Source organism: Falco cherrug, chromosome 8 (genome assembly GCF_023634085.1).
Source record: "Falco cherrug isolate bFalChe1 chromosome 8, bFalChe1.pri, whole genome shotgun sequence".
NCBI classification, from domain to species: domain Eukaryota; kingdom Metazoa; phylum Chordata; class Aves; order Falconiformes; family Falconidae; genus Falco; species Falco cherrug.
The window spans coordinates 44,274,674-44,289,385 of NC_073704.1; the positions used below are offsets into that span (position 1 = coordinate 44,274,674).

Below are 14,712 nucleotides of genomic sequence, written 5' to 3' on the forward strand. Positions count from 1 at the left end.
AATGCCTTTTCCTCAGGTGTGCAGGGAATCTCAGGCACAAACCTCCCAGCTCCACAGAAACCTCGGGCAGAGAGAAACCTCCTGGCTCTTGGGCCCTGCGCAGCTCAGGGGGGCTGTGTCACTTGCAGCCGCCCCCGAATGAATGCATCTCTGGTGGCATCTTGGCGGGTGTGTGCGTGCGTGTGTCTGTGAATGCCTGGGGGCCTGGCCAGCCCCATGGCCGAGACGGAGGCAACCCCATCGGTCTCCATCCCCGGGGACCCCCAGACCCTGCAGGGGCAGTAGCCCGGGACGCAGGGATCCCCTTTGCTGCAGCGGGCATCCCCGGGGGGGGGGGGGGGGGGGAAAGGGGAGTCCCCGGGGCAGGGAACCATCATTTCGGGGAGGGAGGGCGGGGGTCAGCATCCCGGGGGAAGGGGCGGCGGTGAGCGCATCCCACCTCCCTCGCTCGGAGGAGGACCCGCGCGGCTCCGCGCCGCGCCGCGTCGTGCCGCTCCGCTCCGCCCCGCCGCGCCCGCCGCGCCGCAGCCCCGCAGCCCGGCCGCCGCAGGGCCGGCGGGCAGCGAGCGGCAGCCGGCGGCATGAGGCGCGACCCGGCGCCCGGCTTCTCCATGCTGCTTTTCGGCGTTTCCCTCGCCTGCTACTCGCCCAGCCTTAAGTCGGTGCAGGACCAGGCGTACACGGCGGCGGTGGTGCTGGAGGGCAAGGTGCAGTCCGTAGGCCCCCCCGCCGGCGGCGGCAATGACAGCCGCGGAGCCGCCGGGCCCGCCGGGGGGGTTTTGGTCAAGGTGCTCGACCTGTGGCCCCTCAACAGTGGCGGGCTGCAGCGGGAGCAGCTCATCAGCGTGGGCTCCAAGGCGCCCTGCTTCAAAGTGAAGCGCAACCACCGCTACATCTTCTTCCTGGAGCCCACCGAGGAGCCGCTCGTCTTCCGCACCGCCTTCGCCCCACTCGACACCAGCGGCAAGAACCTCAAGCGGGACGTGGCGCGGATCCTCTGCGCCGACTGCGGTACGGGCCGCGCCGCGCAGGTGGGGGGCGGCGGCCGGGGAGGGTCGGCGGGACGCGGTGATGGAGCGGGGGGCGCCGGCCCGCGGCAGCCGCGGGGCGACAGAGCAGTACCCTGGGGGCCGGGGGCTGCCCGGCGGTCGCGTCGCCCCCCTCCCCCCCCCCGCCCCCGCCTCAGCCCCGACCGGCACGGGGAGCCGCGCCCGCACCGGGGGCGACGCGCTCCGCCGGGCCCAGCCGCCGCAGCCGCGCTCCACCCCGGCCCCGGGGCCGCCGCTCGCCCGGCCCGAGGTGCCGGCCTGGTCTCGGTCCCGCGGCGCTATCGCAGCCGCGCAGCCCCGGGGCCCGCGCCGGGCGGGCCCGCAGCCCTCGGTCGCGGCGCTTTCCCGGTGCCTCCGCTCGGGAGCTACTCCCCGCCGCCCGCCCGGGGGGTGGCCCGCAGCCCCGGCCCGGCGAGGGGCTGCCGGCATGCGGCGTGCTCCGCTAGCCCTGCGCGCCCGCGGCGGCCCGGCGCGGCTGCGGGCGCGGGGAGGGGCTCTGCCCGCGGGGTGCGGGGCCTGCGGCAGGTGCCGGCCCTCCGGCCGTGCCCGGAGTGCCGCCGAGCTTCGTCTCCGGCAAAGCCCCGGCCCCGCCAACGCCGCCAAGTTGGTTCTTTTGTTCGCCCCGCGCGTTCAGACGCCCCCGCCGCGGCACCCGCGCGCTGCCGCCGCCGCCCGCGTACGCGCCGTTATGAAATGACTTCAACAGGGGAGCGCCGGCCGGAGCGTCCCCCCTTCGTGCCTGCCTTTTCCCTGCTGTCCTCCGGCAGGTCGAACGCTTGCCGTGGGCTGGGCAGCGGGGCGACCGGGCGGGGACGACGACTGCGTTTTCGCGGGGTCAGGGTCTGCGCGTGCGGCAGCGCGAGGCCGCCCTGGGCCGGGGGCGCGCTCGGCCCCGCTGCCCGGAGCGGGCCGGTGCTGCCGGGGGGCGCCGCGCCACCAGAAATGGGTTAGAATCTCGCACGTGAGGTGGGTTACCAGGCGACACGGGGTGTATCTCCAGGGGATCCAGGTTCCCCACTCAATGACAGAATGCTGTGCTTCCTCATCAGGTTAATTGGCTTTTTGCCTCGTTAAAGCCAGGTGCCTTGTCCAGTTACACTTAGCTCTGTAATGAAGGTATGTGTGCTGCCTTGTTACTTTTGTTGTTGTGTTAGTAACGGGGTGTTTCTGGGGCAAATGCATTGCAGTTCAGGACTGCTGACCCCAGATTTTGAAAGCCAGACCTGCCTCTTAGTCATCCAAAAGATAAATTTAGAAGATTGCGTTTCCTGGGAGAAAGGTGGAACCTTGCATATCATAATATGTTGTTGAGGAAAATAGGCTAGGACTGCATACGAGAAAACTAATTTCGGAGACGCTAATTTCATGTGTATCTGTATGTGGGCCATTTGTGGACATAGAGGATTTAGTGAAATAGCTGTTGCAGAGTTAAAAAGAAGGTAAATGGGGGAATTTCTCGGGACTGTGGTCTCATCACCAGGTGAAAGCATGACAAAAGGTCTTTTACTTTTTTTTTTTTTTGGAAGTGAGGTTTTCAAGCTTGCACATCTCTGAGCAGCAGGAACCAGGAACCGAGGCTGCTCCGTCGCTTCCTGGATCAGGCCCAAAGTGTTAAAGTGTGGGCTGATGCAACAACAAGTTAAGGAATGTCATTCTGCCCATGAAACCTTTTTGGACTGATGCTTTTGTTTCTATATTTTTGGTGGTCTGAATAGGCTCCCTGGCTAAGGGACTTGGCAGGTTATTGGGAGCATCATCTCATCAGAGCTCTACGGCAGATTGCAAAAGAAAAATAAAAGCTGGTCGTTGGGAACTGTCATAACTATGGCTTGGTTCAGTGATAAAGATTAAATGGGAGCCCCAGCCTGCTGAACCTGTGGTTCCCCAAGTGCTTCATGCTCTTGGTTCAGCTGGGAGGTTACCTCTGAAGGTGACGTTCCTGGCAGAATCTTCTGATTTGTAGCACCCAAGCTGCTGGAAAGGTGTGTGGACTGGGAAACCGGGCCATGGTCTGCCTTCCTGCCCCTTGGCTTCTGCTGGGAGGAGAGATCCAGAGGGAGCAGGGCTGGTTCCCATTCTTGTGGCAGGCAGGGGCTGTGCACAGCTCTGGAGTTGGCATGAGCTGAAGTGTTCAGGCACAATGTGTCTCTGAGGGACAGCCAGGCTACGGCCTTGTCAGGAATAGCATGGAGCCAGTCAGGAGCCAGGAGGATGGGCGCTGGGGCCACTTCTGAGTGGGTGGAAGGGGACCTCATGGCTCTGATCACTCTGGTACCCCTGCTCCCAAAGATGGAGGCCTTGCAGGACCATCTTCTCCTTGCTCTGGCTCCATGCCTGGGTCTGTTTTCTAGTGATTCATCCCCTTCTCAGAGGCAAAGATGCTGTGTGTCCTCTGCTCTTGCCGCTTGCTGAGGTCCAGGATGCGTTGCAGGATTAGGCCTGTGGTTGGAGTATCTGTGTCTCTCGCCAAGGAGCAGTCTCTGCTGTTTGCACAGCTCACTCAGAGGAGAGAAAGTGGATTGGTGAGGCTCTGCACAGGACCCAGACCCTTGCCAGGCAGAGCCAGGAAGACTGGAGGAGAAGCAAGTGTAGCATGGGGTGTGGGAGGCAGAACAGGTAAACCGGTCTGCGTGGCTGGTATGTCTGACATCCAGGGAGGAGGATTCTCGCTTTGGTCATCCCACTGCTGGGCAGGCTCTAGAGGCTGGAACTTACCTACCTGCAAATTCCAGAGGTTTACAGCCTCTGCATCTCTGCCCAACCATGGGTTTGTGTCCCCCTGGTATGCAGGGAGCAGCTGGTCCCTGGGCCCAGGATCCTGTGAGTCTCACTTGTCCTTCTGAAAACCTCTTCTGCACCAGTAGTGTTATTGGTTTTTTCATACTGTTATATAATGATTCCTGTCATTGCTTCTCCTGCTGCCTCTTTTCTTTACATCTTTTAGCCTCTTAATTTCAGATGGTCTCTTATCTCCTTTGTGCCTATATGCACAGATCAAGGAGGAAGAAATAGGTGCAAGGCACTGCTTTGGTTCTCACTGGTGGAGTGGCTGTGTGGTGTCCCTGCTGGGACCACTCCTTATCTGAGTCCAGAAAGGGCATTGTGGTCCTGACCCTCCGGGTCTGTAAGGGTTGCTCATGTCATCATCTGCTTTCCACTCTATATGGAGTCCATGCTTCCTGCCTGAAAGATGTATTTGCAGATATTTTGTATACAGGAGAGGCTCTTGCTGGTGGGGATTTAACCTGTCGGGGCTCTGATTTCTGCTTTCACAGAGGAACAAATGTCTTCCTGCCTCCATATGCAGGAATTTGCAAAGTAGCTTTAATTAGAGTTTGTACATCTCCCGGAGCACCTCACCAAAAATGCTGCAGAGTTCCAGGACAAGGTATGCGACTTGCCTGTAGGATTAGGTAGCTTAGTCTGGGCAAGTAATCTGGTGGTGGCAGATCCCCAGGAGGATTTGCAGGCAGAGGACCTGTTGTTGCAGCAGGTATTTCTTGTGATATGAGGTCTTTTCTTTTTTCCCAGTCAGAAGGTCTCAGTGGGAATCAGGAGCATGCTAGGTGCTGTGGCATGGGACTTGGGGGCCACGTGGGCGGTTGGTTACAGTGAGCCAGGCTGGAGGCAGCTGGCCTGTGAGGAAAGCAGGGAGTCCTGATTTTGAAGTGCCCGCGGGAAAATACAGCCCTCTGGGCTACAGTGTAGGTGTTGCTGCTTGAAATAGCACTGGCAGCTCAGGACCAGAAGCTCATGCAAAAATATCCCTCTCCCCTACTCCGTAAGTCATTGGGCTTGCTTGAAGCTAGGCAGGCACAGGGGAAGGGTGCAGGTGGGCTCTGGCCACCAGTGCTGGTGCTCCCCCTTCATCCCAGGACAGCTGTGGAGCAGGGAGCAGCAAAGCTGGATTTTCTCAGGCGCCACCCTGCTAATTAGAGCTGTCTGAAACTATTTCTCACCACCTTCGGAAAATCGCACTTCCTTAGGTTTTGCAGAAGAGTGAAAACTTGCTTCCGTCTTGCCTTGAGTTTCTGCAGGTGGGGAATGGTCACTTTCGCTGCAGAAGGCTTTCACTCCTGGCAAGGACAGCACATTCCTGGGTGCTCTCTGCTCCTGGCTAGCTGGCACTCAGGATTTGGCCTGGGCGTGGACCTGGGGTGGCTGGGTCCTCGTGGCCAGGTCATCTCCTCGTCTCCCAGTTGAGCCAGCTGTCATGGGGAACTGGCAGCTGAAACTTTGCTTGGCCGGTGCTGTGGGTTCAAGGGACTTTAGCTGTACCTGAAACCATGGAGGCTGTCCACTCCCAGGCATATGCCGTGTGTGTAGCGAAGCCTGGCTAATTTTTCAGTCCCTCTTTCAGAAACATTTGACTAAAAGCATCTCCCCAAGGATCTCTATGAGTAAGAGGAGATGAAAAAGGCTGCTGCATGATCCCAGCAGTGCTGATTTTTGTATCTGCGGCCTATCCATGCACAGCCCCTGGACACCAGCTGCTGCTCAGTGACTGTGCTTGTGCTCTGCTACCTAATAACCCTGAGATACGGGTCCTGAAGTATGACACCCTTTCTAAATCACAAGCAACATCTTGACTTGGGTTTGGATCTGGATCAGAAACTGGTGCATGCTTGGGAGCACAGAGGCAACAAAGTCCATCACCAGGCAAAAAGGGAGCCATGTTCTGCTGCAGCTGAGCTCCCCACCTGATTTGGGCTGTGTAAGGAAAAATGCACCATGGTCACCAGGACCTTGGGCCTTAAAGCATTTGGCACACCCCAAAATGGTCTGCAAAGTCACACAAAGGATAAGTTTTGGAACTGTAGTGCTGGGTTGAGGGTGCCTCTCGCAGCAGGAGCAGATGGGGTTGCCACTCCCCATGAGCAGCATGGCATCCTACAAGGAGCAGCTGCTGCTTTGCCAGATTTAGGGCATTGGATGCTGATACTGGCATTGCATTGTCTCTGCTTCCCCTCCTGAGTCACTGCGTGACACCGCTGAGTGTAGAGGAGAGCCGTGCTGTGTAGGCTTCCCCCCACAAGCTGTGCTGGCCTTTGGCAGGCGAGGGTGCAGACGCAGCATCAAGGACAGAGGTGAGTGGTGTGCTTGGCCAGGAGGAGCTGCAGGAGGTCGATCCATGGTGGGCAGAAGGTTTGCGAGGCTGCAAGCCTGTGGGTGAATGTGGTTGTCTGAGAAATTCTCACTGCAGAGGAGCCTGAGTGTTAAAGTGCTGGGATGTGATAAAGTGCCTCCGCTGAGGCGGGAGGTGTTGGGGCTGTCTGGCAGCTTCTGTCGGTCCTCCTGTGCCTGCTTGGTGCCAGGTGCAGCAGTGTGGTCAGTGATGGTCATGCTGGTTGGGGAGCTGGGTGTAGCAAAGATGCCAGTAGATCCTCTCTCTCTCTCTGTTCTTCCTGCTGATCAGAGGAGGCTGCCAGGATGCAAGCATGCGCCCTTCCAAACTGCTGGACCACTCTTTCATGTCCAAATGGTGCCGTTTGAAGGAGAAGGCTCTGCCCCAGCTCCCTGGTGAGGTTTCCTCTGTGCTGTGTGGTGCTCTGCCTGGTGCAGATGGCAGAGGACGCCTGTCCTCGGTGGGAGCTCGGGTGGATGTGTGCGGCATGGGGAGGCTCTGGAGGAAGCTCATCTCCCTGGCAACTTTGCCAGCCAGGCATCTGCTCGCCTACTGAATTGGGTGTGCAGCAGTCAAACCCCTACAGGGTGCCAGCACCTCTCAACATTTGCCTTCTCCAATCTGGGGGGGAGGTGAAGAAGTTTGCCAACTGCCAGAAATTTTGAAGACAGAGTATTGAGCCTGCAAGGGTAGGCTAAAGATCAAAAGGCAGATGAATCACTGTGCTGCTCTTTCTCTGCCGAATGATCGTGCTCCCAGTGCTTGGCTGCTGCAGCTTGATGGGAGGCTGTGTGCTGCAAAGCTTGGCCAGAAGGGTCAGTGAAAACTGCTTTCATTTAATCCCCACAGCCCAATTCCATCCTTGGTAAGAGGGTGACCAGTTTGAAGGAGAAAACATGAGGTTCCCCAGAATGCAGGGTACTATAAGGGAGCTGACGATTTGCAGCTTGAATGAAAATAATTTGTGTCACTCCAGGCATGGAAACCTGGGATGTAGTTGTGTAGGGGAAGGATCACCTCTGTGCATGGTGGATTTAAGGAAAAGTTTTGAATGGAAGTCACAGCACACAGCACTGAAGCTGTTCAGGGGAGGGGGAGAGTTCAGATTAAGGAAGAAAAAGGAAATGAGAAAATAAGAGTTTCAGCACGTCGGAGCGGGACAGGAGATGCTGCCTTGGAGATCCAGGGTGCTGGTGTTCATGTGGGCAGGGGTTTCTTGTTTCTGTACATGGTAGGGTCAGTCAGCTCTTGCCGAGTTGTAGCCGTGTCTTGGCATCAGTGGCTGATTGCATGTCAGTGAATCCTTTCTGGTCTTCCTGTCTCGGGGTCTCAGCCCAAGCGATTGCCCCCTTGAGGTATCTCTGCAGTGCAAACCATGACTAAAGGGTGACCTCCTAGAACTGTTCCCCAGTGTGAATCAAGGGTTGGGACTGGGCTGGCCCTCATGATAGTGACATGGGCTAAGCATGGCTCCATCTGGTATGGCACCTTGAGGATGGAGCTGGGTGGGCTGATGGGAAGAAGCTGTGTACAGAAAAGAGGCCAGAAGATGGGAACAGTCCTGACAAGGCTGTGGAAACTGCAAACCAGAGGTATCTGCTCCTCTGCAGGGAATTATCCCCTTGTCCCTGGTAGCTTGGTCTGGAGCTAGGTGAGAGCTATCAGCAGAGTGTTTTGACGGTAGGTTGGGCAGACACCCATCAGGAATGACCCTGGTATTGGCAACTTCCTTGCAGGCAGGCAAGGTAGCCTGCTCAGAGGATCCGAGACTAGGGACTAGACAGATACTCAGGTCCATTTCCACCCTCCTGTCTGATGTTGTAGCCCAGGGACAAGGTGCTTCTGCTCACAGCATCTCTCCCTGGACAGGGCAGCTCTTTAAGGTCTTTTGGCTGGGGTTGGTGGCTGCAGTGGTGCTCACTGGTCCCCCTAGTTGCCCCATGCCCCGTTGTCTGCAGCAGGACAGTGCCGTTGTTTCCTGTATTCCTGTCACTTGTTGTTTGCTGGCCCATGGAAGGCAACTGGGTTTATCCTTGCAGGCTGGAGCATGTGTCCTGGTTTTGCAGGAATGCCTCATAGTTGGTGGCTTCCTGGAGGAGAGCTGGTTGCTGTCATCTCTGGGCACAGCATCTCTGGGATGGGACGCGTGCATTCGATGAGTAGGGATGTGTCATATTTGTGAGTGCTCAGCTCCCACCCTGCTGACCCCCACTCTTACACTGTCCTGGTGTAAGGGGACTGTCCTTTGCCCTCTTGATGAAGGTGAGGACTCTGGGAAAGCATTCCCAATGGGTTCAGGTACTAGAAATGAGCCTGTGGGATCTGCGGGTGGGAGAACAGCCCCAGGGCTGATGAAGGGTAGATCTTGGACATGATGGTTTTCTAGGGCAAGTCTGGATGGGCAGTGCTGTGCCTGATGGCTTGCAGAAATGATGAGAAGGATGGGAAGGCTTTTGCAGAGGCTGTGGAAGGACATGCTGTACTACTTAGTGGGAGAGCTAGTCAGGTCCTGACAATTTGGGGTTGGAAAGCATGTATTTACATTCATTATAATCAATCACTGCTCATCTACTTTTCATAATGGCTTGGTAATGACAAAATGCTGTTCAGGATCCTCTCGGTGGTCTCGGGGCAGGCAGATGGTTTGGCAGGAGGGTGGGGACTGGAATTAGGTCTGTGTTCTGGGCTGTCTCAAAGTTGGCCGCAACACACCAGCCCTGGCTGCTGCACTCGCCAGAGCCTGACCCCACTGGACCCTGACTCCCTGCTGCTGCACTGCCCGCTGCAGCTGTTTGGGGTGGGCTGTGCTTGGGTGAAGCCAAGGTGAGGTCAGGATCAGGCACGGTCTCTACTGTCGCCTCCATCAATGTGAGGTGGCCTTTCCCAGCATGCAGAGGTGTGTGGAGGACAATTAGCAACACATTCATTAGCCCTGGGAGTGTGGCAGGGAGTATGAGTGGGCTGTCAGGATGCCTTGCTTAGGGGTTGGATCTTCCTCATGGGATGGTAGTAACAGCAATGATGGGAACGGGTCCCTCTGGCCCTTGCCTGGACCTGCTGCTCTGGGTGTTCCTTCCTTCCCACCTCCACCCCTTTGGTCTTCCTCAGCTGCCCTTCTGTGTGGCTCGGTGCAGAGGAGAGGAGTGGGGATGTGAGCGGCTGAGTCCCCTCTAGGCTGCTTTCAGCCTTGAGCCAGGCTGGCAGTTGTGGCTGGGAGTCCAGCTGCAGCCATCAGCACCCCTGGGACAGTCCCCTGCTGTGTGGATTCTTGGCTTCTCCTTCTGTCTGTATCCCTGCTGGGAGAAGGAGGTATCTTCCCATCCTGGCTGCCAGGTTGTCTCTTGTGCTGCTGGCCCTGAGCTCTGTGGTGAGCTGCCCAGTGAGGGAACATCAGGGCCTCTTCTTGTAGGGCCATGGGACACTTGCTGCCTGCCCAGGCAGCTGCACATTTATGTGCTGTGCTGAAATGGAGATTCCTGTCCTGGCGGGGGGGTGAGGTGGTGGTGCTGGCATGGCTGGGTGCTACCTGGTGGCTTTGGGGAGACCTGGAGGCCCTTTCTTGTAGCACTGGAGAGCGTGAGTCCCACAGACACATCCCCAAATCTGCAGAGCTGAGGCAGCAAGAAGCAGTTGGATGCGTTTCCCTGCCAGGTCCTTCCTGCAGCTCCTGGCTTGGCTCAGCACGCTTCATATACATGGCAGGAGGAGGCAGTGCCCATTCCAGCATCTGCACACCCTGCCTGGCTCCTCTGGCCTCTGTCAGCACTGCTGGGCCTCAAGCAGATGGGGCAGACACCAAATGAGTGTCCCACCACCTCAACACTGCCCTGATCTTTAATAGTCCCAGAAAGATGGCTTGATGTCAGGAAGCAGGGATGCAGCCAGGGTGGAGGTCTGTGATACAGAGGGATTGCTCTGCCCTGGCACACGTTCTTCCTAGTTTGGTGATTTAAGCTGGTCCTCCTGGCACAGAGGACACAAGAGGCTGGGTTTGTAGGATGGCTGTTGTTGTTTCTTGAATGTTCAGGCACAACAGCAACTGCAGGCCATGTCAAATGCTATGGGAGCACCAGACCTGAGAATGCCCCAGAACCCAAATGGACTCACAGGCAAGAAGGGGAAAACCAAGAGGGGATGAGGTGTTCTGATGGGCTTGGGAGGATCAGATGCAGGTGAGATGCTGGGAAAGGCCCCTGAGGTTTTTGGGCACTGGGTAGGACATAGCAGTAGATGTAGGATGGTTTGCATGGAAATTAGCAATTCTTTTATACCTACAAGAACGAGGGTGAAGGGAAGCAGCATGTGTGGGATCACCCAAAGAAGGACCTTTTTCAGACAGTGCCTTGCTGCAGCATGCTGCTGGGGCCACAGGGAAGGAGGATCACACAGGACCGTGGAGGCCATGCCTCTGTGTATGTGGTTGGGGTGCAGCTACTGATTCTGCATTTCCCCAAAAGCCTTGTTGCCAGAAGCGGTGGGCTACAGTGGGGAGAGGCACGGTACGGGGCTGGAGCAGTGCTCTGGTTTTAGCCCCAGGAGGGGTGTGCTCTGTGGGGAGGCAGTCACACGTTTCTCCACTTATTGATCAGTAATTCCTTCGTGAAGCCTAATCTCCATCACCCAGACCACGCTCCAGAGAAGGAGCTTTGTGGATTATCTAGCCCATTTCTAGTGTACAGACATCCTGTGTGGGGGGTGCAGCATAGAAAGCCGGCTGTACATGTTTGTCTCAGCTGTGCAGCTGTGCTGGGTGCACACACTGCAGAGAGGTGTGTTTGTGTGGCTTTGTGCTCTGGAGCGAACTGATGCAGGCAGGGGGGCTGTGCTTGGAGATTTGCTTCAGTTCCCATCTGTGCCACTGATCATTGGAAAGCTGCTTAGCATCCCCACACTGTGATTCCCTGCCTGGCAAGCAGGAAGGATGCTGCTTTGCATGCTTTGCTAGGGAGCAGGCAAAAACTGGTAGTGTGCTGGGTTCATATCAGTGTGTCAGTAATCAGCAGAAACAGTAATGAAACCCTGCCCTCCCTGCAGCTCCTTTTGCTGATGGACCTGAGAGCAGTCCATCTCTTTGGGTGCAGGGCTGTCTCTGCTGCCAACTGGTCCTCCTTGGAGGTGGCAGGCACTGTTAAAAAGGAGGCAGACCCTGCAGTGGTACTCTGTGCAGTTGGGAGGGTCTGAATAGGTGTTTGGGGGTGGAGGAGCCCTGGCTTGTTTCTGGAATGGGTCTGCAAGGGACCTGCCTGGTACTGGTCAGCAGTGTGTTGACTCTCCTTGGGTAGTGATCTAGCTCTGAACATTTCCCAGCCATTCTCAGCTCACAGCAAAGGTGTCAGATCCACAGAGGCTAAACTTGTGATCCCCAAACTTGCCTCTGATCTGCAGCAGCACGCTCCATCTTCCATCTGCGTGGGGGAGCTGTGACGTGTGAAGAGACGATTTCTGTCAGTCCATTGCATGGTGACACGCAGGCTTCTGGCATCCAGGCTGTTTTTCTGGTGCTCAGAACTAGCTGGGAGTGCTGGCTGTGAGCACAGATCCCCGAGGGCACTTGATGCTGCATGATGGTGTGGAGAGAGGATTTCCCAAGCTGTTAGAGGGCTGAGCAGCTTTGTGGTGCTTGCTGTGATGGAAGAATGCTTGGGTGAGGCAAGCTGAGTGGCTGGTCTGCTGATGCTAGCAAACTTCTGCAAATCTGTAGCTGCTGCATGGAGCTGAGAGATTAGGATTGTGTTTTGTGGCTTGAAATGACCCTGAGAGTTGCCATCAGGGCCCATTCCTCAGCCCTCTGGGATGCTATGTGTTAGTAAATGTTACTGGGAAATGATCCAAGCCCAGACAGGCAGGGTTTTGTGTGCATGTTTACTTCTGCAGACTCTTCCTGGTGAGAGGAAAGACAACTGCACTCCACCTGTGCTGAGACAGTGAATCTGGGAGCCCTCCTGCCTGAGGTCACAGACGGTTTGAGGCTTCTTCTTCCTTCCCAAGCGCTGTGGGCTGAATTACCTTCTGCTCCATGTCGTCAGAGCAAAAGCACAGAGACCAGAGCTGTCACACCAGGACAGCACAGGTGCAAGGAAGTGGAGGAAATCCTGCCCACGGTGTTGATACACCTGTAGTAAAACCAGGTGAATTTGCCAAGAAAGCACATGCTGTCACTATGATCAGACTGGTAACTGTGAATAAAACTATGGCCATTGCAGGAAGGAGGGTCCAAATGGTTCTTTGAGCAAGGAGAGAAAATACCTTTTGCTGGTGAACTTTGAAACTGGCTGATGAAACCAGCAAACTTCATATTTAGATGTTAAAGCACCCAGGAGAGCAGCTGGTAACTCCCAAATAATAAATTTGTGAAGAGGGTTCTGGCTTCAGAACGACAGATGGGCGCATTGGAAGGACAGAAGGACACGTTAGGAAACTGTGACCTTTTGAAACCTTCCTGCCAGGAGAGTGGCTATGGTTTTCCTGCAGCGGCTGGTGCCAAGGCAGCCCTGGCTGGGAGGCTGCAGGACCGCAGCTGCCTATTGCCTGTGCTGAGTGTTGGCCAGCTGCATGGGCTGTGAGGATGCTGGTGCTGAGCTCTGGGCTCCCTTTGCTCCTGGGGCTGGAGGTGGCTCCTTGAGTCATGGTGCTGGGCAGCTCTGCAGCTGGAGAGAGAGGTCTTGTTCTGTCATTTGCTCTTGACGTAAGGGGAGACGTGGCTATGTGTGCTCTTGTGTAGGTCAGGGTCCAAGAAAGGTCACTTAGTCCCTGCCCCTGCACAGATCCCTGCAGGGCTCGTGTCTGGGATGAGGGATGCTGAGGCTTTGTGGATAGGGCTGGTCTCCATCTGGGATGTTTCCTTATATTGGGCAAGATTTACTGAAAGCACGGTGTGAACCTTTTGGGAGGGGATGTGTCATAGAGTTTCTTTTCCCATCGTCTCTTTTGTAATTGAGTGCCCTTTCTCATTACTCTGCCTTCAGGGAATTTCCCACTCCTCACACTTGCCCAGTGGTCAGGCTGTATCCCAGAGCTGGGAGAGCAGCAGTAGCCCTTTCCTTCTCTGGGTGGGCAATAAAGTCACTAATCCTTCACCTCCTGGGCCCATGGGGTGCCCCATTAAAGCTGACCTGAAGTACAGCATAGGTGAGCTCTGCCGAGCCTCTCATTCTGGTTCAAAGGGCTGCAGAGTCCAAGCTGTCTCACTCGAGTGTTTATTAAGCGGGCTGGAGCAGGGGCCTTTCCAGAGAGCCCAGCAGTGCAGTCAAAGCTGGCAGCAGAGCTGCTGTCTCAGTCTCCTTTGGGCTGAGGGTGTGAGGAGCGGGGTCAGTGGTGCCCCATCAGACAGCGGCTCCTGCCAGCTCTGCTGCCTGCTGTTGCCGGAGGCAAAACCTCGTGACACAGCACAGGTTCCCAGATACGGCACACTGGCAGCCAGATTTGAGGAGGGAAGAGTGGTCATGGCGATGGGCAGTGCCTGCATGGGAGGACCATGCACTGGGCTCCTCCTATTAAAAACGGTCAGCAACGGTCCTATTAAAAAGGTCAGCAACCTGCCAGGCTAACAATGTTCCCAGGAGCTTCTCAGATTGGTGGGAAGGGAGTGAGTGTGGAGCTTGTAGAAAACTCATCCATGTACCTGGGGCAGAAACCTACCTGCCCAGCAGTGGGGCTTGGAGGTTTGGAGATCTTCACTGTAACAGACTCACACCTTCCAGCAAGTGTGGCTTGTAACAGGATTTTATGTAGAGCAGTTTTATGCTGGGCTAAGATCATCCTTTGTTGGAGGTGGGGGAATGGCATATGTGAGGCTAATGTCTTGGCTGCAGCATCTGAGTTAAACCCCCCTCCTTGAAGTCTTACTTTCATGGCCAATGTTCTTCAAAATAATGTTTTTTTCTCCTCTGTGTGACAGATTACATGGGAAACCCTTCTGCAAGGAAATAAATTCTGCCCAGCACAGTGGCTTTCACTTGGCAATGTTGAATTTCCTTCCATGCTGCGGTTGACTTTCTCTTTTTCCCCTTCTCCTCTCCTCCCTCCCACACACACTCTTCTCTATCGTACATCCTCAGCTTTCGGAGCGATAATTGTAGTTGAGCTAAGAAAACCTTAACATATTTTTAATGATGGCTTTGGTTCCTTTTTCTGCAGCGTGCTCTGAGGCTGCACCCTATTTGAAAACTTGAAGGTGTTTCAATGACTTTTTTTTTTCCATTTAGAACTATTTTAGGGGAAAATTTCTTCAAAATTCAGTATTTGGATAAGACAAGGGAATATGAAGTGGTCTGGTGCCACTAAATATGCAGGGCACACAGGTTGAACCTGCTTGCCTGGAAAGGCTCTCAGCATCCCTTCTAGGTCTCTCTCTTGCAGGAGTCTGCTGGTGAGACACAGGTGTTTTTGTAGGAAATTGGATGATTTTTGAGTGAAGGGCAAAGTCACAAAAGTCTGAGACTGCCTAGAGGAAGATGGTTGTGTCAACCTGATCACCTTCTGTGATGCAGTGGCTGGCATAGGAGACAAGGGAAGAGCAGCGGACGTTGTCTACCTGGA

At 55.8% G+C, this 14,712-nt stretch overlaps 1 protein-coding gene across 4 annotated transcripts in view; it reads left to right on the top strand.

The window, feature by feature from the left end:
* The first annotated feature begins 508 nt into the window (after positions 1–508).
* Positions 509–14,712, top strand: part of NRG2 (neuregulin 2) — a 165,835-nt gene continuing 151,631 nt past the window's right edge. For all 4 annotated transcript variants that reach the window (XM_055718607.1, XM_055718606.1, XM_055718608.1 and 1 more), the window contains exon 1: positions 509–1,011. In XM_055718607.1, the coding sequence (XP_055574582.1) occupies positions 582–1,011 (430 nt within the window). In that variant the 5' untranslated portion in view covers positions 509–581. The remainder of the gene's footprint in view (positions 1,012–14,712) is intronic.